At 41.8% G+C, this 20,734-nt stretch overlaps 1 protein-coding gene across 4 annotated transcripts in view; it reads left to right on the forward strand.

The window, feature by feature from the left end:
• Positions 1-20,721, forward strand: part of LOC118393058 (ral guanine nucleotide dissociation stimulator-like) — a 28,459-nt gene extending 7,738 nt beyond the window's left edge. For 2 of the 4 annotated variants that reach the window (XM_035785305.2, XM_035785304.2), the window contains exons 2-18: positions 11,178-11,482; positions 11,600-11,674; positions 11,844-12,037; positions 12,198-12,322; positions 12,454-12,669; positions 12,780-12,883; positions 13,075-13,159; positions 14,682-14,759; positions 14,958-15,044; positions 15,144-15,176; positions 15,287-15,408; positions 15,497-15,592; positions 15,781-15,985; positions 16,608-16,682; positions 17,107-17,358; positions 17,535-17,649; positions 17,851-20,721. In XM_035785305.2, coding sequence (XP_035641198.1) covers positions 11,178-11,482; positions 11,600-11,674; positions 11,844-12,037; positions 12,198-12,322; positions 12,454-12,669; positions 12,780-12,883; positions 13,075-13,159; positions 14,682-14,759; positions 14,958-15,044; positions 15,144-15,176; positions 15,287-15,408; positions 15,497-15,592; positions 15,781-15,985; positions 16,608-16,682; positions 17,107-17,358; positions 17,535-17,649; positions 17,851-18,026 — 2,343 coding nt within the window. In that variant the 3' untranslated portion in view covers positions 18,027-20,721. Of the gene's footprint in view, positions 1-93; positions 258-4,678; positions 5,096-11,177; positions 11,483-11,599; positions 11,675-11,843; positions 12,038-12,197; positions 12,323-12,453; positions 12,670-12,779; positions 12,884-13,074; positions 13,160-14,681; positions 14,760-14,957; positions 15,045-15,143; positions 15,177-15,286; positions 15,409-15,496; positions 15,593-15,780; positions 15,986-16,607; positions 16,683-17,106; positions 17,359-17,534; positions 17,650-17,850 lie in introns of those variants that run through there. The other 2 variants (XM_035785303.2, XM_035785302.2) reach the window with 2 other exon arrangements.
• Positions 20,722-20,734: the final 13 nt, after the last annotated feature.

Consider the following 20,734-nt stretch of genomic DNA (forward strand, 5'->3'; position numbering starts at 1 on the left):
TAAGTAAACACCCACTGGGGTGGGCCTGAAGTGGTCACCCAATCTGTGACTGGGGTGGGGAGCGAGGGGAGGGTGAACTCTGAGCCCTGCTCATCCCGGTCCGGTTTCATCTCCAGTGTTATCTCCTGGTTCTGAGGGAAGCAGTGATGTGGGCTCAGTGGACCTGTGGACTGCTGAGGAGTGGAGGCTGCTGTAGGACTCAGTCTATGTGCCAGGCTGCCTTCATTACTGTGAGACACAGAGAGGTAGACAGACAGGTAGGCATCAACTCTGATACACTTAATATTACGCCGGGAAATGTGAGTTTCTTTGATATCTGATCTTTTTTTACTTAGCTTCTTTTAGCATGTTATACATGCTTTTAGTGAGCTTGAGCATGTGCGTGTGTGCATGTGTGTGTTCCTCACATTTGACAGTGGCATATTATCCAATAGCTTGGCTTTGTTGACTCTATTCTACAGTGTCTTCAGAAAGTATTCACACCTTGACTTTTTCCACATTTTGTTGTGTTACAGCCTGCATTTAAAATGGATTAAATTGAGATTTTGTGTCACTGGACTACACACAATACCCCATAATTTCAAAGTGGAATTATTTTGGGGGGGATTTCACCATGAGGCCAATGGTGACTTTAAAACAGTTACAGAGTTTAATGGACAACATAGTTACTCCACAATACTAACCTAACTGACAGAGTGAAAAGAAGAAAGAATGTACAGAATAAAACATATTCCAAAACATGCATTATGTTTACAATAAGGCACTAAAGAATAACTGCAAAAAAATTAACATTATGTTCTGAATACAAAGCGTTATGTTTGGGGCAAATCCAAAACAACACATCACTGAATACCACTCTTCATATTTTCAAGCATGGTGGTGGCTGCATCATGTTATGGGTATGCTTGTCATCGACTACGAAACATTTAGGCTAAAAAGAAGTGAAATAGAGCTAAGCACAGGCAAAATCCTAGAGAAAAACCTGGTTTAGTCTGCTTTCCAACAGACACTGGGAGACAAATTCACCTTTCAGCAGGACAATAACCTAAAACACAAGGTGAAATACACTGGAGTTACTTACCAAGATGACATTGAATGTTCCTGAGTGGCCTAGTTACAGTTTTGATTTAAATCAGCTTGAAAATCTATTGCAAGACTTGAAAATTGATGTCTAGCAATGATAAACAACCAACTTGACAGAGCTTGAAGAATTATTTAAAGAATAATGTGCAAATATTATACAATCCAGGTGTGCAAAGCTCTTAGAGACTTACCCAGAAAGACTCACAACTGTAATCACTGCCAAAGGTGATTCTAACGTGTATTGATTGACTCAGGGGTGTGAATACTCATTTTAAATCTGTGAAAAATTCTACAAATATATTTTTACTTGTTGTTATATGGTTTTGTGTGTAAGTGGGTGAGAAAAAACATATATTTAATCAATTTTGAATTCAGGCTGTAACACATCAAAATGTGGAATAAGTCAAGGGGTATGAATACTTTCTGAAGGCACTGTAAGTCCGATATGCTCATACTTCTGTATTTTGCAGTTCTAGGTTACAGATAGTACAATTGCACAACCTGAGGTGAGCCCAGTGGCCAAAAACACAATGACAAGTGTCAAAAAGGTTAAGGCCGGGGTCTCCTCTCAATTAACTCACGCAGAGAATTGTTGTGATCAACTAGCATTATTTTTCTTTCTTTTGAATAGCTTGCACATGATTCATGGTTAAAACAGTCTGTCTGGTGATATAAAGGCCTGTTGTTATATGGTGAGATCTGTCTCTCTGGGTCTGTTAGCTCACAGGGGCTTGTCATGAGACGAGCGGTCAAGGACTGAACTCATGTAGCACTGACCTGAGACTGAAAACACCATGGCCTGTGTTGCCGCCTGGCCCTGACCCACTATGGCAGAGGTCTGAAGCTGCGGATCTTAGAATTATCAACAACAGGGCAATTCTACAGTAACAGATTGATGCTGAGCCAAAGAATTTTCACATTAAAATCTATACCAATCAAAACCCAATGATTACGAAGTTAAATAAACCATCAAATTCTGTGCACAATGACAACTTTTTAAGAATTTAGCACTGAACATTTGACAAAAACACATTTACTTAAAGAACAGTGCAGATGTCAAATTTGGTAACAGATTGACGTTTTTTGCTGTTTGTGACATCATTCTGTTACCGTGGAATTGCCCAACAGCAATTTGATGAGCAGCAGATTGCAGCAAAATCATTCAAGTTTCCTAATCAACAGATTTTCAAGGTGGATTAATTTATGCTTGGTAATTCTTGTTGAATTATTGATAATGGGAACCTTTTTGTCATGGCAACCTCGGGAATTGTGGTCACTGGGTTGAGTGTGTTGGTTGGCTAAAAATGTCAGAAAACTTGTGATTTCAATTGAGGTAAAGTGTGCTGACTGTATTATGCAATGTTTGTGTGTTTTGTATGTGTGCATGCATGTGTGGATGAAGTCCCTCCTGAGAGAGTAGTAAAGCCTGTTGGGGTATTTGCCAGAGCCATAGTAGAACAACACTGCTATTTGTTGATTCCAGAAGGAAGCCTGACAAATGGAATAGGGTGGACTGTTGTTAAATCATTGCAGGGCAAAAGGTAGCAGAGTAATTACATTGCATTGATTGCAACCAACTGCTTGCACCTACAGGCTGACAACTTTCCATTTCCATCTCTCTCTCTCTATCTCTCTGTCTTTCTGTATCTCCACATCCCATACAGCTGTTCAGGGAGAGATTTGTGAATTTGAAGCGTAGCAGCACTGGTAATCTGTATTTTGTGCTGCTGAATGCTGGGAAAGGGGAGAAAATGTGGACTCAGGAATGTATTGGGGAAAAGACCCCCTGTTGTTGAAGCAGATGCGAATGAACCAATTCACATTCACACCTGTTTTTCTTTTTATGTTGTTGAATATTGTATTTTGCAATGTCTTGTAGTAAAGCTTGGTTCTCAAGAGGTTCCAAGTGTGTTCCAATTCTGACCAGTAGAGGGGAGTGTCACTCAAGAGAAATACCAGCAAAATGGTCTGTTCAGTCAATGTTGGAGATGACATGGGCACTCATCCACAGAATACAAGAGGCATAAATAACACAAATGATACCATTTCTTTGAACTGCAAACGTATTATCCTTGTGATATAAGCACATGTTTTCAACAATTCGAAAAGTATTGAATGCTATAGTTGATGCCTCACCTCCTTCAAAAATGGCCGTTTTGCCTTTATACAGATTACACTTCTCATTTCCGACTAATTGAAAATGAAACATATTTCAAAGTATCTCAATTTCTTAAACAAGCCATACAAAGCTGGTTACAATTTCAATTTGATCCTCCAGAAAATATAGAACAAATATTACAACAAATATTATGCTTAAACTCCAATATATTGATTTATAAAATAAACTATAAACTAAACTATAAAAAAAATAGTTTTTAAATGGTATTGTATTTATTAAAGATATTTTTAATAGAAATGGTGCAGTTATGTCACAGACACTGTATTTTTGTTCAGTGTATATGCGAATGTCTGCTCAATCCAAAATGACAACCAACTGATTGCAGAATTACCACATAAATGGAGGAGGGAAGTGGAAGAAGGAGAAGGTAGAGAACTTGTCTGCCATATATTAAAGATATAAATTGGCTGAAATGGATTGGCATAAATAGAACAATATAGAGATTTTCGATTCCGTGGCACATGGTATATGAACTGATACAAACAAATAGTTTCGACACTTCCGAGTTTTTCCATTTAAATTATTATACAACATTCTTGCCACCAACCAACAGAATGCATATACGGGGCATACAACAATCTCAGCTCTGTAGATTTTGCTGCGAAGAGACAGAATCACTAAATAATTTATTCTGGTAATGCCCCTATGTAGCTTGTTTCTGGTCACAGGTTCAGGAATGGTTAAAAAACATTCACTTAAAATGAACCTTACAAACAGTGTTGGGGGATTTGGAAAGCCATAGTCAATCGATCAATAATATAATAACACTCGTTGGAAAGGTTTTCATCTTTAGCTCACAATCGGTGGATACTATGCGATTAGAAAGGTTCAAAATGAATGTACCACGTCACAATTCAAAATATATGGCACATGGAAACCAAACAAGGGCGGTCTACGGTGATGGGTGGGATGGGCTGAGAGTGGCTGAGGAGTGGGATTAAAGAGCTCGTGTTCGGTCATGTTTATTGGTATGTGTTTGCTGTATATAACGTATATATATATATATATATATACGTATATTATACATTTATATTATAATACCCCAGTATATATTATAATACCCCAGCGCTAAATTAAGTTATGCTGTTCTACTCACTAATTCCCAGGGAATTACCCTCACTGTGGTTCTCTAACTATGATCCATCCAATTGTAACACGGATGCGTTTTTTTATTCATTATATTTATTTATAAGGTTTTAGTGGATTATAGCCTACGCTTTAGTTTTTTCTATCCCTTTTCTGTTTCTACTGAGGTGATGTCTATAATACATCTTGCCTGTATGGATATCTGCATTGGAAACATTTTAACAGGACCAATATTTCAGTCTTGAATATACCTTATCTGGAAACGGTTTCCACGGCGACCTCATAGTAATAACATTCACAGAGGGACGGGTACGGTCAGAAAGGAGGAGCTATGAGTAACATTCCGCAATGAGTCATGAATTTCTAAATACAGTAGCTCGAGGCGCCTGCCTTTAGCAGTCTACAGTAGCCAGCGTCGTCTCTGTACTTCACTCTTTACTGTGTGGTCCTCTGGTAAAATGAAATGTATTGTAGCCTATCATCAGACGTAACTATGGATGTACGACAAAGAAAGGTTGTCACATCTATTGACTGCAGTAATCGTATCCGTTACTAATGGTCCGCTTTATGGGGATGTGCTCTGATGCGCAAAGCATCAAATCGGGATACCTCGATGAGATGTTCGATGCTGGAACATGGAAGGTGCGCAATATTTGGGATGGGGTAAAGCTGGAGGTTGGCGAGGACGAAAGCCCCGTGGTCCTTAACAGTTTTACACATTTGGACCCTGACCTACCACTATTTGAGGTAAGTTGGGGAACTGTGCGTAAATAATTCTCCATCAATACCGAGACAGTATTTTAATCTTATGTCCTATAGCTAGTGTGTCACTATACTGCACATTTGGTGTGATAGTTGCCTCGTGATTTGTGTCTTATTAAAATGTATAGAATTTAGGCCTACTGAAGTTCATAGTGATGTGGCAGAGTTTTCCTATGGTTGGTATCATGCTTTCTAGAAATATGTCCGGAGTGTCCTGTAGCCTACTACCCATTGCATAAGGACACATTTCAATTCTCTACGAAGGTCCAAAGAGTGGAATATGTTGGTTTTAATTTACTATCTGCTGATGCTCAGTATTGGCCTTATAGGCATATGGGGAAAGAGTAAAGAAGCACATATACTTCAGCACATATTATAAAGTGGGTGGTTCCTTTAGCAATTGTTATTTACTGAGACGTTGCAGCAAATAAAGCGTTGTGGATGATTAGTCAAGTTGGTTGGCTTTACATAATGCCTCCTTCCATCACATGGAATCAGATGAGGGCAAGAGTGTAGTTGATACAGTGACTTTGAATGTTGGAAAAGTAAGTAAGTGAGTTGATATTGGTATGGCTATTCGGTTAGTTGTTACATCAGATCAAGATTTGCCAGGCAAAACATCGGTAATTCTGGGAAAGTGCATTCTTACGCACACCCTGTCTGTGTATGTGTGTGTGTGTGTGTGTGTTTTCAATAACACCACTGTCTGGCATGTATGTTTTAAATATGTTCAATAACCTTCTGAAGAATAAAATATGCCTTTATTTTCACCAAGTTTATGAAACTAAAGGCTGGAACTCAGATGATATGTTATTTTTTATAATATTTTTTTATTATTAAAGACAGTAGGTTTCCTTCATTTATACATGTCACATGCTTAGAGAGGGCAATTCAGGCTGCACTCCTACATTTCTCTCCCCCTCTGTCTCTATCTCTCTCTCTCCTATAATCTAATCCTCTCTAGTAACACAATTACTTGATGCTTAATCCCACTCTTTCATTGGGCTAGGAGCTGCCTCTACAATCACATCCATTCTTCTCCTTCAGCTGAGAATGTATGGTGAATGTACAGTATTGGGATTCAATGGTTCAGTTGTGTATAAACAAACTCAGGACACTGCAATTAATGTGACACTTCAGCCAATGGCCATTGATCGCTTTAGGGCCCCTGTAACCCCACGACAGTTATCCTTGAGCTGAAGCAGTAAGAGACTGTAGATATAGTATAATTTGGTCTATCTCAGTAGTGCTGTGTCACAGGCTTGTTGGCATAAGATTGATAGTGTTATGGTCACTCTGTCTTCTGGAAGGTTAAATTACTGGTAGTGGTACAACCAAGGGCAGTGAGGAGGATCCACCCTGTCATCACTATATACGTGTGTCCTTAGGCCCTATTCCGAAAGCCGTGATGCGTAGTCATCTAGCCAATACTGTCACGTATACTCCCTCTCCGGCCTCTAGGTCATCAGACTGATGATTATCCCGCACACCTGTCACCATCGTCTCGCGCACCTGCGCCTCATGACACTCACCTGGACTCCATCACCTCCTTGATTATCTTTCCTATATCTGTCACTCCCTTTGGTTCTTTCCTCAGGTGTTATTGACTCTGTTAGCATGTCGGTGTGTTTTTTTGTGTTCATTTGATTTATTAAAACACTCACTCCCTGAACTTGCTTCCCGACTCTCAGCGCACTCGTTACAAATATACTGTTCTGATGATAAAGTACTGCACTCTATAGCTAATTGTTTATTTAGGGGCATGAGTTTATTAGGGCAATCCAAGAGATTAAACTGGTGTAACTGGCACAAATTCTCCTTGGTAAAATATGAAGGACCAAAAGCCTGTTCAGATCAAAAAGTCTTATTGTTAATCATGCAATAATGAAAATATTAGGAATTAAAGTGTATTTCCACATATGGGGTTGTGAGCCTATTGTACTTATTATTTTGTCAACCAAATATGTCAATAGCAAATGATACTCTCCCTCTAACTAGTGAATTACATAGTTTGTTGTTGTTTTGTGTGTGTTTGGAAAAGGTCTAGAAATGTCTTGCTGATGTTAAGGAGACCTTTGTTTGTTGGATCTTGTCCTGAAGACTGCAGACTGCAGACTGCAGGCGGAGGCTTAACTGAGTCCTGTAACAAGAAACTGGAGGTGGATTTGTAGAAACAGACATAGAGGAGCTTTTGTTGTTGTAGATCATTAAAATGGAGACAGAAAGAAGAGCGAGGGATAGCGAGAGAGAGGGAGAGTGAGTGAGAGGGTGAGGAGCACTGAGGTTCAGGGAGGTTGAATGAGAGAAACAGACAGTGGGTGGAATGTTTCGGCCTGAAGCCTGGAAAATAACTTTATTCAAAATTCTCTAGACCTAATAATACCAAATAAGTGGTAGTCTCGGACTTAATTGGTTTGTCTGACTACTCAAAATCTAAGTTTAGTGGATACAGCTCCTGATCTAAATTCACATGTAAAAAATAACTCTTACCGTGTGGCACTCAAAAGAGAATGTGGAAGTCAAGCAGATAATGCACTCTTGCATTCCTAATGACTAAAAGCTCAATCAGTGTACACTTGCATTACTAAGTGTTGTGCAAATCATAAATTGATGTCTATGGGACATTTTCTGCAAAGTTTGCCTATATTTTGGGTTTAAAGTTACAATTCTTCTCCAGATAAAGTGATCCTAAGCGGTTCATGATCTCATTGGCATTCTACAGTCGTTGTGTGTGAGAGGAAGCTGCTGCCTGTGCTAGAGGGCCACTGTTGGACTTCACTATTCTTTGTGTTGTGTACTCTATTTTGGAGCATCTCTTTCTGGTGGGGACTTCCTATGTGTCCTTCCCTGAACAGCTGGAGGAGACAGTGATCGTTATCAAACCAGTTGTGGATTGGCCAACAGTTTCCAAATAGCCAACACTATCAACACTACTGAAATACTATTATGAAAAGTAGATGATTATAGCGATGCTATGCATTAGCTGTTATTGTGCCATGTGACATTGTCTATTCAGGCACATATATAGAACTGACCATCTCTCCACTGATGACTGAAGGATGGATGTCTCTGTTGACACTAGCTCAGAGTCCAAAGATGGGTGCTTTGTTGATGTGGTCATTGTGGCAACAGCTTCTGTACATGCTATTCATAAGCCTTCTAACTGACTGAATCTAACACATGTTCCAGATAGATTATTTTAGATAAGACCATTAACATGCCCACTCATTGTTGACATGCTTTGATAGAGGAAGTTCCCCATAGAAGTTTTCATTCTGATGCAGTCTTGCACAAAAAGTGATCTTGTGAAACGGAACCCATTCAAATGTTGCAGTTGTTGTGGTTACGGAGAGGTCCTCAGCCAGTCCATTACAGGCTAGTTTTTTGTTCCTTTGTTTTTGACGGACTTTCCAGTTGGATTTCGCTTTCTGATAAACTGCATGACTTATTGGAATTGAATTCTTCCTCGTGTGAGGCTCCTTTCCTTTCTTCCCTATAGGGATGTCCCACTATTGTCTAGTATCTCGCTTAATCATCACTCTCTCATGAAAGCGCAGTACGTGTTTGTCAATGTCTTGGTTTTTATTTTCATAATAAGGAAGGTTATTTATTAGAATGTATGGTGCCACTCTATTAGTGCTCAAGTACAACACTTGATAAAATCACCTTAAGATCCAACACTTAATAAAGCATCTACTCAAGTAGGCCTATCAACACTTGATAAAATCACCTTAAGATCCAACACTAAATGAAGCATCTACTCAAGTAGGCCTATCAACACTTGATAAAATCACCTTAAGATCCAACACTTAATAAAGCATCTACTCAAGTAGGCCTATCAACACTTGATAAAATCACCTTAAGATCCAACACTTAATAAAACATCTACTCAAGTAGCCCTATCAACACTTGATAAAATCACCTTAAGATCCAACACTTAATAAAACATCTACTCAAGTAGGCCTATCAACACTTGATAAAATCACCTTAAGATCCAACACTTAATAAAACATCTACCCAAGTAGCCCTATCAACACTTGATAAAATCACCTTAAGATCCAACACTTAATAAAACATCTACTCAAGTAGGCCTATCAACACTTGATAAAATCACCTTAAGATCCAACACTTAATAAAACATCTACTCAAGTAGAATTTCAACACTTGATAAAATCATCATATGATTTAGTCGAGTACTCACAAAATATTAACCAGAATAATAAAAGTCTGTCAACAAGATGATTGGTGACAAAGTTATTTCTTAGTTTACCTGAATCAAATGTTGTATATTGTATGTGTGTGTGTGTGTTTGTCGGTGTCTATTTTTCCGTGAGAACTACAGACACGTGGAATTAAGACCATGAAAGGCATACTACTATTGTGTATGTGTTACCAGGGCTCCACATGCAATCTGTCACGTTCTGACCATAGTTCTGTTATTTTATTCTTTGTTTTAGTATGGTCAGGGCTTGAGTTGGGGTGGGCAGTCTATGTGTGTTTTTCTATGTTGGGGTTTTGAGTTCAGCCTAGTATGGTTCTCAATCAGAGGCAGGTGTTGTTAGTTGTCTCTGATTGAGAATCATACTTAGGTAGCCTGGGTTTCACTTTTGCGTTGTGGGTGTTTGTTTCCGTGTGTGTGTTTGTTGCCACACGGTACTGTTTCGGTTTCGTTCATGTTCACGTTTAATGTTTTGTATTTCATAGTGTTCAGTTTATGTCTTAAAATAAACGTTATGGACACTTACCACGCTGCACATTGGTCCTCCGATCCTTCTCGCTACTCCTCCTCAGAAGAGGAGGAAGAATGCCGTTACACAATCTCTGTCTGATGACTAAGCTATGATTCCGGCAGAGAGGGATATGACTGGTCAAGGTTTAATGGGGGAAGCCGTTCTCACTTGTATGTCTGTTTCCTGGCCCTATGCCCTGTTCCGTTGGGTCTTTGGGAGTTCCCCCTGGTTTCCATGGTAACCTGGTCTCTGAAAGCCTCTGAGAGTTCCCTGACTTTCCACAGTTGTAAATAGGTCCTGTTTGGCATGGCCAGGCCACAGGCTGCCACAGGTCACCACAGTATACATTCACACACAGTCCAAATGTTATCTACAACCCTTTAATCAATATATAATCTTATATATAATTTTTTTATTTTTTTATTCAAGACCTGGTGAATCTGAATAGGTCTAATTTGAGTTTTCTTAGGCCTTGTTCCATTAACATAGAGAGATAAAGATTGTCCTTATGTCAAGAACAGGGCTGTGTTCCATTGGGTTTAGATTGATAGGCCAGCAGTATCTGTGTGCTCAGCTGATAAGGGCTACTCTCACTGTGAAGTCCAAGGTCTGTGTGCTCAGAGCCTGCTTTCAAACACAGCCATACAAACATGTTACAAATGATTTATAACCACGTACAGTAAACTCCTCTGTTCTAAAATAGAGTGTTAGTAATATCGCACTCAAACTGGATTTGAATCTCTGCCCAGCTCCATGGAAACCAAGAAAAACAGAGTGGCTGTGTGATTGAAGGTGAGAGTAGGCTATGACTAACAGCGAAAGTATTTTGGAGGTGCTGCTGTATATCTAGCTACCGAAAGGTTCTGATGAATAATGTGCTACAGATGCATAAGTAGGTGTATGACTGATGCCTGTGTCATGCTTGATTAGTGTACATACCACTACCCCACTGAGGAAGCCGCAGTCGTCAAACCGATGTTGTTTGGCTATCTGGGTCAAGTGCCTGGGATGCTCACTGTAAAGTCCTCGAAAATACCATTACTGTCCATATCATTCTGTGTTGGAGAGCTGGAGAAAAAAGTAATGGTGACAACAACCAACAACCACAAACTGTTTGGTACAGACCCCTCTTTCATTGAGGAAGCAGCTTGTGTTAATTCCTTGTTTGTAAAGCATGGGCTTTAGCCTGTGTTGTTGGGCTGTGTATCTAGCAACCTCTGTTTGATGTAACAGTATTGTTATTAATAGCCACACATGTAGGGAGGGAGGGAAGGCCCGATTTTTGTATATGTTTTTCAGACAGACCATTACATCTCTTTGTCTTATTTTCCCTGTAGAACTCGACACAGGAGATCGGAGAGGAGGTGGAAGAGGGGGCAGTCTTCACCATCACCCTGAGGAAGGTACAGTTGCACCAGTCGGCCAGTAAGGGACAGCGATGGCTGGGCGTGGAGACAGACTCTGCTCTCAGCCTGTATGAGACATGTAAAATACGCACCATAAAGGCTGGTACGCTGGAGAGGCTGGTGGAATACATGGTGTCTGCGTTCAGGGGCAAGGACTCCACCTACGTCACCATCTTCCTCTGCACATACCGCTCCTTCGCCACCACCAAGCAGGTGCTGGACCTCCTACTCAACAGGTACAGAGAGGGCCGTGAAGATAGAACCGCACATACATGTGTACACACGTAAGCACATAAATACAAAAACACACTATACACAGTGTAATGCTGACAGATGTTTCCTTCATGTCTTAGGTATGCCAATCTACAGAACCAACCTGTGATAGATATACACAGACACACTCAGGATGACAGCACAGAGCTCAGAAAGTAAGTGTCTGGGGAGACCAGCATTATCAAACATAAAGATATGTTTGTTTTTTGTGTGCACATTTCTTGTGCAGTGTACACACATGTACTGTACCATACACTCTACCCTGTCTGTCATCTGCACGTCTCCTCATTCCCCGCCTCTTCCCTACTGGGTTGTGTCCTGCAGCACTGTGTCATCCATCCTGGGGGCGTGGCTGGACCAGTACTCAGAGGACTTCTGGAGCCCTCCACAGTATAGCTGTCTACACCACCTGATGTCCTACCTGCACCACCACTTCCCTGGCTCTGACCTGGAGCGCCGCGCACGCAACCTGCTGGCCCTCTTGCACCGCAGGCAGCAGTGTGAGCCCGACCTCAACGGTGAGAGCCAGGATAGGGTTCAACTGGGGCTTGTCTGTGTCTCAGTGATATCAGACATGATGGGGTTGCTGTTTATGCTTGAAGTGTTAAGGGCCTGTGCTGGACTATAGACAGTCCTTTAGGCAGTCTGATTATTAGCTCATCTGTGTTTTCTTTACAGTGGAGCACATTGGCTGTCCCTTCGCCATGCAGGAAGAGAGTGGCTTTGAAGACGAACTAACTGCCCTGAACTTTTTGTCCTTTGACCCCATCATGGTTGCCGAGCAGTTCACACTCATGGATGCGGTGAGCGCACCCCCCCCCCCTATTTCAACAAACTGCTCGATTTCAAGTAACTTAAATTTTAGCTGCTCTTGCGGTGTGCTTTGTGCTCACCCTTACTCACCCTTACACCCTCCTCTGGCCTCCCCCTGTAGGATCTGTTCAAGAAGGTGGTCCCTTACCACTGCCTGGGGGGCATCTGGTCCCAGCGGGATAAGAAGGGGAAGGAACACCTGGCCCCCACCATTCGAGCCACAGTGGCCCAGTTCAACTGTGTCACCAACTGTGTCATCACCACCTGCTTGAGCAACCCCTGTCTGAAACCCACCCAGCGAGCCAGACTGGTGGAGCGCTGGATAGAGGTGGCCAGGGTAAGGCATCAGACCCACTCTCTGGGTCAATCACTCAGCAGTTAGTTTCAGTTGTGGATGATTGGTCATGCTGTTTTTCTCACTCTATGGGTTCTTTCTGCTGTGTTTAGGAATGTCGTATCCTCAAGAACTTCTCGTCCCTGCGAGCTATCCTCTCTGCCCTGCAGTGTAACTCTCTCCACCGACTCAAGAGGACATGGGATGAGGTGTCCAGGTGAGAGGCGATCAGTGACTGAGGCTTCGGTTTGGAGGGTTTACAATTGGAAGGTTGTCGTGGGTCTTTGGTTGGGTTGATGGTAGAAGTGAACATTTCATTGTTATTTGGAGGTCTTTTGCAGTGGTCGTTTATGTTTGTCTTGGCCCCTGAGATGTAAGGTTCACCTTTTGACCTCATTCTGCCAACAGAGAGAATTTCCGCACCTTCCGTGAGCTGTCAGAGATCTTCTCAGATGACAACAACTACTCTCTAAGCCGAGAGCTGCTGGTCAAGGTGGGTCAATGAACAGAGGGAAAAACCATACTCCTGAATGTAACTTGCCTGGAATCTGTGTAATGGGTTTGTACAAACCTCTGTGGGCTGTTGTGTATGTGGTAGAATGTGTCTGTGTTTGTGTAAACCTTTTCCTCCTGCCCCATATGTGTAAATGGATGTGGAGACAATAGTTGGTACAAATGACCTACATGTCGTCCCACACGTTACTCTGTGTGTATGTGAGAATGTCCCTGTGTTAGTTTAGGCTTTTTCCACCTGCCTCATATATTGAATGTGTTCAACTGGATTATGAAGACCATTGTGCGCATAATTGACCTGAATGTTACTCAGCGGCTAATAGATCTTTAAGATTTGAACTGCGTTTGAAAACAGGAAGAGGGTATGTGAAAAGTGGTTTTGAAAACTAGTAATTGACAGGAAATATGGCTGGCTGACCCGTTACTGCTCTATAGACTCTCCTCTCGATCTATACAGCTGGGTCACCATAGCAACCAGAACATAAATAGACAAGCTAGCTAACACCTTGTCTCCTCTCAGATGCGAGCTCATTCATCATTCATCATGAGTTGTACAACACAGTATAGAATCTTAACTCGTAGTGTTCTCTCTAAAATGTATGAGTGCAAGTATCAGTGTGAGTGTGGTTGGAGAGAACTTGATATGCGTAACCGCATGCCTGTAGAAGTGTGTCACCAGCAATGTAGGCTGTGGCAGTAGTCATGAATATTTTACTCGTTCAACATGAGGCCCACTGCTTCTGTCAGGACTAGAGGCAGATCAGATTCCCTTTGATTAAGACCACATAGGATTAGAGAACAGACAACATGTTTGGTTATATTTGAATCCTCCAAGAGAAACATATTTAGTCTGCTCACCTGAATACATTCCTGCACAAAGAAATAGGAAGTTCCCTCGCCGTTACTCTTTAACTTGCAGCATATTCTTTCGCTGGTTAAATAGTGAAATATGAATGCAAAAAGCAGAGGGTTTCTCCAACAGGAATGGCTATCCACATTCCTAGGCTTTTAGACAGGTATTTGAATTGGCCCTAATATTGAAGCTTGGGGTTTTTGGCTATGAGTTGAGGAAACCTGTGCTTGCTCAGAGGGAATCCCAGCTGACGTTGTAGGCAGTTGGCAGGTACAGGAAAGAGCCCCACCCTGATGATGCATGAGTCTGTAAGGGAAATTCCAAGGTGTTGTCCCACTTACCTCCTTTCCTACATTCCACTAGTGCTTAATCTATCTGGGCCAGCCCAACCAGGCCTGTGTGGGATTGCAAACTCTGGATAGGTTGGGTAAAGAATTCCCCTGTTTTGTATCATTCACAGAAACATTAGAGCTAACTCAGCTGTAACCCTTCCTGCACACTCTCATTCATACATTAGTGAATTAGTTCAGCCCTGTTTGTCTACTCTTCTGAAAGTGTAATTATGGCCATTACTAGTTGTGTTTCAAACTAGTTTTTGCACTGTTCTAGGGATTGTTTTGTGAAACCAGATTATCCTCTCTCTCTGCAGGAGGGCACCTCCAAATTTGCCACACTGGAAATCAACCCTAAACGAGCACAGAGGAGACACCAACAGCAGAGAGACTTGGTGAGTCTTGATCTTTTTTGAGCTAAATAATTTATCATGAAATACCAACTTCAACCACTTTATTGCCAAGTATACTTGAGTGCTGTTATTGGGTTCATAGCGCCATCTAGTGGTGAAATGAGAGCATTGTTATTGCTCATGGAGCCTGTGGTCACTGTGCTCTTACCAAACTTCTCTCTGACTATGTCTCTGTCATAGGGGGTGATGCAGGGGACCATTCCTTACCTGGGCACCTTCCTCACTGACCTGGTCATGATGGACACAGCTATGAAAGACTACACAGAGGTGAGAGTCTATCTCTATCTATCTCTGGATCATGTAGCCTCTTCAGTCTACTTGTTTAGTCTCTGTTCACATCTAATTATTATTTGTTCTCTATTCCAGAGTGGACTCATCAACTTTGAGAAGCGACGAAAGGTAAATTAAATTCTTACGTGCTTCTGATAAATAGGTGTTGATAAACAGGGACACATCGCCGGGAATTGTGGCTATGATTGGCTGGAGGCTCACCCCCCTTCTCTCTACAGGAGTTTGAGGTGATAGCTCAGATTAAGCTGCTGCAGCTGGCATCCAACAACTACAGTTTCACCCAGGACAGCTTCTTCAGGGAGTGGTTCTCAGGAGTGGAGAGACTCAGTGAGGCAGAGAGGTGAGGAGAGATTTTTATGAAATGTAAATTAAAATAATGAAATGTATGGGCATACAGTGTTGTTATTTCCATGCCTTTTTTCCCATAGCTACACTCTGTCCTGTGAGATTGAACCACTGTCAGAGTCATCCTGCAATACTATCAGAGCCAAGAAAAACGTTGGCATCATGAAACGCTGGAGCGAGTAAGTCCCATATTGCATAGATAACTTTTCACACTATGCCTATGTTTATTATAGTTGCAAATGAATAATAATGACATTTTTATTTTGAGCATACATCCTTCCCAGTGTGTTTTTCACTGTGTACAGTTCATGATGTTTTTATGGGGCCCTGTTCGAATACGTCTCCATGTATTTCCCTTCTCCTCCAGTCGCCAGTTAACTGAGGCCAGCTGCAGCAGTGCAGGAAGCTCCCATTCCAAGTTGTTTGACCAGTCCCACATCAGACCGTACCAGAGAGGGGGAGGTGATAGTGGGGACACCCTCAGCGTCACCTCAGCCGGCTCCAGTGGCTCTGACCTGGAGGATGTCAACGCCAGCTTCCTGTCTGACTCGCCAGATGCCCACGAGAGAAAGGTGAGAAGGAGGAAGGGCCAGGGTCACATGGGGGAGGAGAACACTCCCACCAGAGAAGCATCTCATCATGATTCATGCCACACACATCCACCTTGATTTTCTTTCTTCCTGAGATACTGAAATTCCTGCATCACTGCAGCAATTTCAGTCCTGACATTTCAATGCCTTCGAATTCATGTTGATGATAAGGGCCATGTTGATGATAAGGGCCATGGTGATGATAAGGGTCATGTTGATGATAAGGGCCAACCTAGGATAGGATAAGTAATCCTTCTCACCCCCCCCCCCTTTAAGATTTAGATGCACTATTGTAAAGTGACTATTCTACTGGATGTCATAAGGTACCAATTTGTAAGTCGCTCTGGATAAGAGCGTCTGCTAAATGACTTAAATGTAAATGTAAATGTAAGGGCCATGTTGATGATAAGGGCCATGTTGATGATAAGGGCCATGGTGATGATAAGGGCCATGGTGATGATAAGGGCCATGGTGATGATAAGGGCCATGGTGATGATAAGGGCCATGGTGATGATAAGGGCCATGTGAATTGATACTGACCCGTGTATTTACTTTTCCTACCTGTCTGACTTGTGGCTGACTGTGGCTCTGATTCCCTCTATAGACCTCTACATCCTCAGTAAAACATTCCGTCTCTGCTTTGGGGAAAGAAAGCCAGACTCCTGATCCCAACTCCACGGTACTTTCACTCACTAGCCTTCTCTTTCCATCTCTCTCATCACTGGGGTTTTTCTTCTGTTCTAACTGTCTCTCTCACTACATTCCCTCTCCCAGTCCCAGAATATCACTGGCCTTCTCTTTCCATCTCTCTCATCACTGGGGTTCTTACACTAATGATGCACTCTCATCATATTACAAACCCTTTTTCATTCTCAAATTCATACTCTCTCTCTCTCTCTCTCTCTCTCTCTCTCTCTCTCTCTCTCTCTCTCTCTCTCTCTCTCTCTCTCTCTCTCTCTCTCTCTCTCTCTCTCTCTCTCTCTCTCTCTCTCTCTCTCTCTCTCTCTCTCTCTCTCTCTCTCTCTCTCTCTCTCTCTCTCTCTCTCTCTCTCTCTCTCTCTCTCTCTCTCTCTCTCTCTCTCTCTCTCTCTCTCTCGTTCTAGTTTTGGGAGTCCACCTCCCTGTCTTCTCTAGACACCTCAGGGATGGGTTCGGGCTCCAGCAGCGCCTCGTCCTCCTCTGTGTCCTCCACCACTCCTCTCCCAGGTGCCTCCCGCTCCCACAAGCGCTCCGTCTCAGCCGTGTCCTGCTACTCTACACTCTCCCTGCCCCTCTACAACCAGCAGGTGGATGACTGCTGCATCATCAGAGTCAGCCTAGACGTGGACAATGGCAACATGTACAAGAGCATCCTGGTAAGACAGAGGAAGAGGAGGAGGAGAGAGCTTATATAGATTAATAGATTCTAAATGTAAATTGTTAGCAGTGGGCGGTTGATTCAATTAACAATGTCTGAGCCAGAGAAGAAGCAAATCAGGCAAATCTGTTTTAAATGTCAACAAAGAAAGGTATTCTTCATCTCCTGGTGCAGGTGACCAGTCAGGACAAGACACCAGCAGTCATCAGTAAAGCCATGGTGAAACACAACCTGGAGCGAGAGAAAACGGAGGACTATGAGTTGATGCAGAAAATCTCTGAAGAAAAAGGTAATATCATATGATAATTTTCCCCCAAAATATACATTTAATTTTCTTTCAAATAGATTGTCATTAATAGTATATTAATGTGTTGTTCTTACAACAGATTGACTCTTATCCATTAATCTTGTATATTGTCCTAATTTATTCATTACTTAAATGAAAAACAAATGTTTTTACTAACAATATATACCTCTCCTCTCACCATAGAGCTGCGGATCCCAAACAATGCCAACGTTTTCTACGCCATGAACTCTACCGCCAACTATGACTTTGTGCTGAAGAAACGTGGCTTGTCCAAGAAAGGCCGGGCCAAGAGTGTAGCCAGCTCCACGCTGCCCCGCATGAAGCAGAAGGGCCTAAAAATCGCCAAAGGGATCTTCTGAGGACAGCTCTCTGTCAGTCTGATGGATTAACGCCCTCTAAATCCACCTAAGCTAAAGGATCTAAGAACTACACTAGAGACGGGGCCCAGTGGAAAACAACAACAAATCATGTCTGCATGCATCACAAGCAGGCAGCAAAGCAGGAAAAGCAATTACCGGTATCAGACTGATGTCTTCTTGGCTCAGGCCTTGATGAAGGGGAGCTTAACAATGTGCTGTCCCTAACCCTTTGTGCCTAAGTTTGTGTCAGTGGTGTTTACAAAGGGAATATTATAGAGAGTGTATAGCGTACATATGGCCACGTTATAAACTCTCTCTAACTGTGTGGTGATTAGAGTGGTGTTGGTAAATGTCGCACTGAGGAGCATAGAGGAAGGCACAGCGAACAATGGTGGCCAGATTTTTTTAAGCCAAGTTATTCTCGTGAGATAAAATACTTTTTTAAGAGAGACCTGGACAAAGAGACCTGATGTGCTATCCTGGTGGGGTACTGTGAATAGATGGAAAGGTGGTCCATTGTAAGTTTGAAGAGTTGAATGCAGATACGGCCATATTGAATATGGGTCAAGGTGTGTGATCATTTCAGAGAAAACAAGGTGTGAGGAGTGGACACTGTTAAGAGACATACATCTTGTTTCATTGAATTACAACCAGGACAAGGAAGAATGACATTGCAGTGGGGCTCGATATGCTCAATAGAAACATTTCAACAATTATGAAGGGTTGGTGTAAAACTAAAAATAGATAAACAGTGAGGAGTGATAGATATTTACAAAATACCCACACAGTATAATATCAGCATTACTTTGCAATGGACCTTTATGTTTAATGATGTTACCATTACAGTTAGGCTATTTGTTTGGTATTCTTTACTTTGCTATGCAGCTGCTAAATGTACATTTTATAAAAGATCAATAATTCACCTTATTTTTTTACAAACATTTTGGGGGTGAGGACAGGCATGACGTTGGGACTCTCCGATGATGGCGTTGTATTGAGTATCAGTGATTCAGGGGCTCCGATGACAGCATTTCATACCACCCGTCCCTACTGGACTATCTCTGTATGGAAAACAATGGTTTATATCTCTGTACTGACAGTGGGATAGTGGTATCATGTATAATCTGTAACTGCCAATGATTCTCCTTATGGCTGCCCAATGCCTGCTCCATGTATGCAAGAGGAGGTAACAGTCCTCGCCTCACAACAAAAAGCAGTGCACTAACCCACACCAGCTTCTTCTTACTTACAATCTTAAAGACAGAGTGAGAGTAATGACACAAACTCTGAGATCCTTACAAGCATGCCAGTGGTTGTTTTATGTCATGGAAAGTACAGACAAAAAGTAGTTTGTCATTTCACTGACATTACATGCCTTTATTGCTCAGTGCTGCATGCTGGTCCCAGCCCCTTTAAATGGCCTTTTAAAACAGTCCTTTCCATGATGACCATGATAGATGCATAGAGGTAGGGGAAAGCAATATGGTGGAAACTCCCCTGTGATCGGTACTATCCAGACCTCTTGTATGCATGGCGAGGACGGGGCGGAGAAGAGGTTGTTCTTTTGGGACATACATAGCATAATGATTGGTTGTCTCTGCTGTGCTTTGTCACTGTAATTTGCTACTTACACTGTGAATGGGTCTTTGCCGATCACTCTGATTGGCTCCCTTCAATGCTGAACACTGTGAACACACACACATTGGTCGTGTTCCTCTGCTCAGACGTTGCATGCATCAATCAATGGTTGTGTGCCACATCATCGGCTGTGCAGTCGGGAACCAGATTGCTATCACATATGATTTGGTTTGCTGACACATAAAATACCCATCTAGGCGTTGTAAGATCTGTCATGCATCAGCAGCGTCTGAGCAGAGGAATTACGACCCTTCTCACTCTGTCTCGCTCTCCATTATGACACAGTTAAATAGGAAAAGTCAACCCTGACAGAGAATGGATAGAGTTCCATGTAGTGGTAGAAATGTGTTCAGGGCATGGAGAAAAGGTGGCAACTGGTTTACCACTATATGTGCCAAAGAGTTGAGGAGTCTGTCACTCTCAAAAGACAATGTTTGTTTCATTTCTCTATCACTTGAATTTTCTAGGGGAGTTTACCATTTCTGAGTGTTATGTTCTGAACACTACGACAACATTCTAAGAACCTCAGATACACTGTTCAAGCTTAGGTGGCAGTGCGGTTACTACTGGTTACCCTTGGAGAAACTGCACCACTTCCCTAAATAGTAACAGTCCTTTGGTTATTTTCAAAGAATGAGTTCAAGTTTAATTTATGCTTTACATAAGTGGCTGTGTTTACTACCATTTGACTGATTGTTTTGTGGTGTTATTCATAATTACTGGAGCTTGCTTTGCTTGACCTGTAATGACTGGTCCTCTGCAGATTTATTTTGCCTTATCTGTCGCCTTTACCATTATAACTTAGTTAAAACCTTTGTATGTGTTTGCAGTGTCTTGTCTCTCATGTTTTTCTATTCCTAATGAATTAACAGAATATTGAGATGTCATACTATATGGAATTGTCTTTGATTATGTCTTTGTTGACCTTTGTTGGCATTATTTATTGGTTTGTACAGAAAGATTTTGTTATGCATTGTATATTATTTCCTCTCTTGTGTAATTATAGATTATTATATATTCATGTAAATACAAATAAACACTTAAGTTTACAAAAGTACTCATTTATTTAA

This window comes from Oncorhynchus keta, chromosome 14, assembly GCF_023373465.1.
Source record: "Oncorhynchus keta strain PuntledgeMale-10-30-2019 chromosome 14, Oket_V2, whole genome shotgun sequence".
NCBI classification, from domain to species: Eukaryota; Metazoa; Chordata; class Actinopteri; order Salmoniformes; family Salmonidae; genus Oncorhynchus; species Oncorhynchus keta.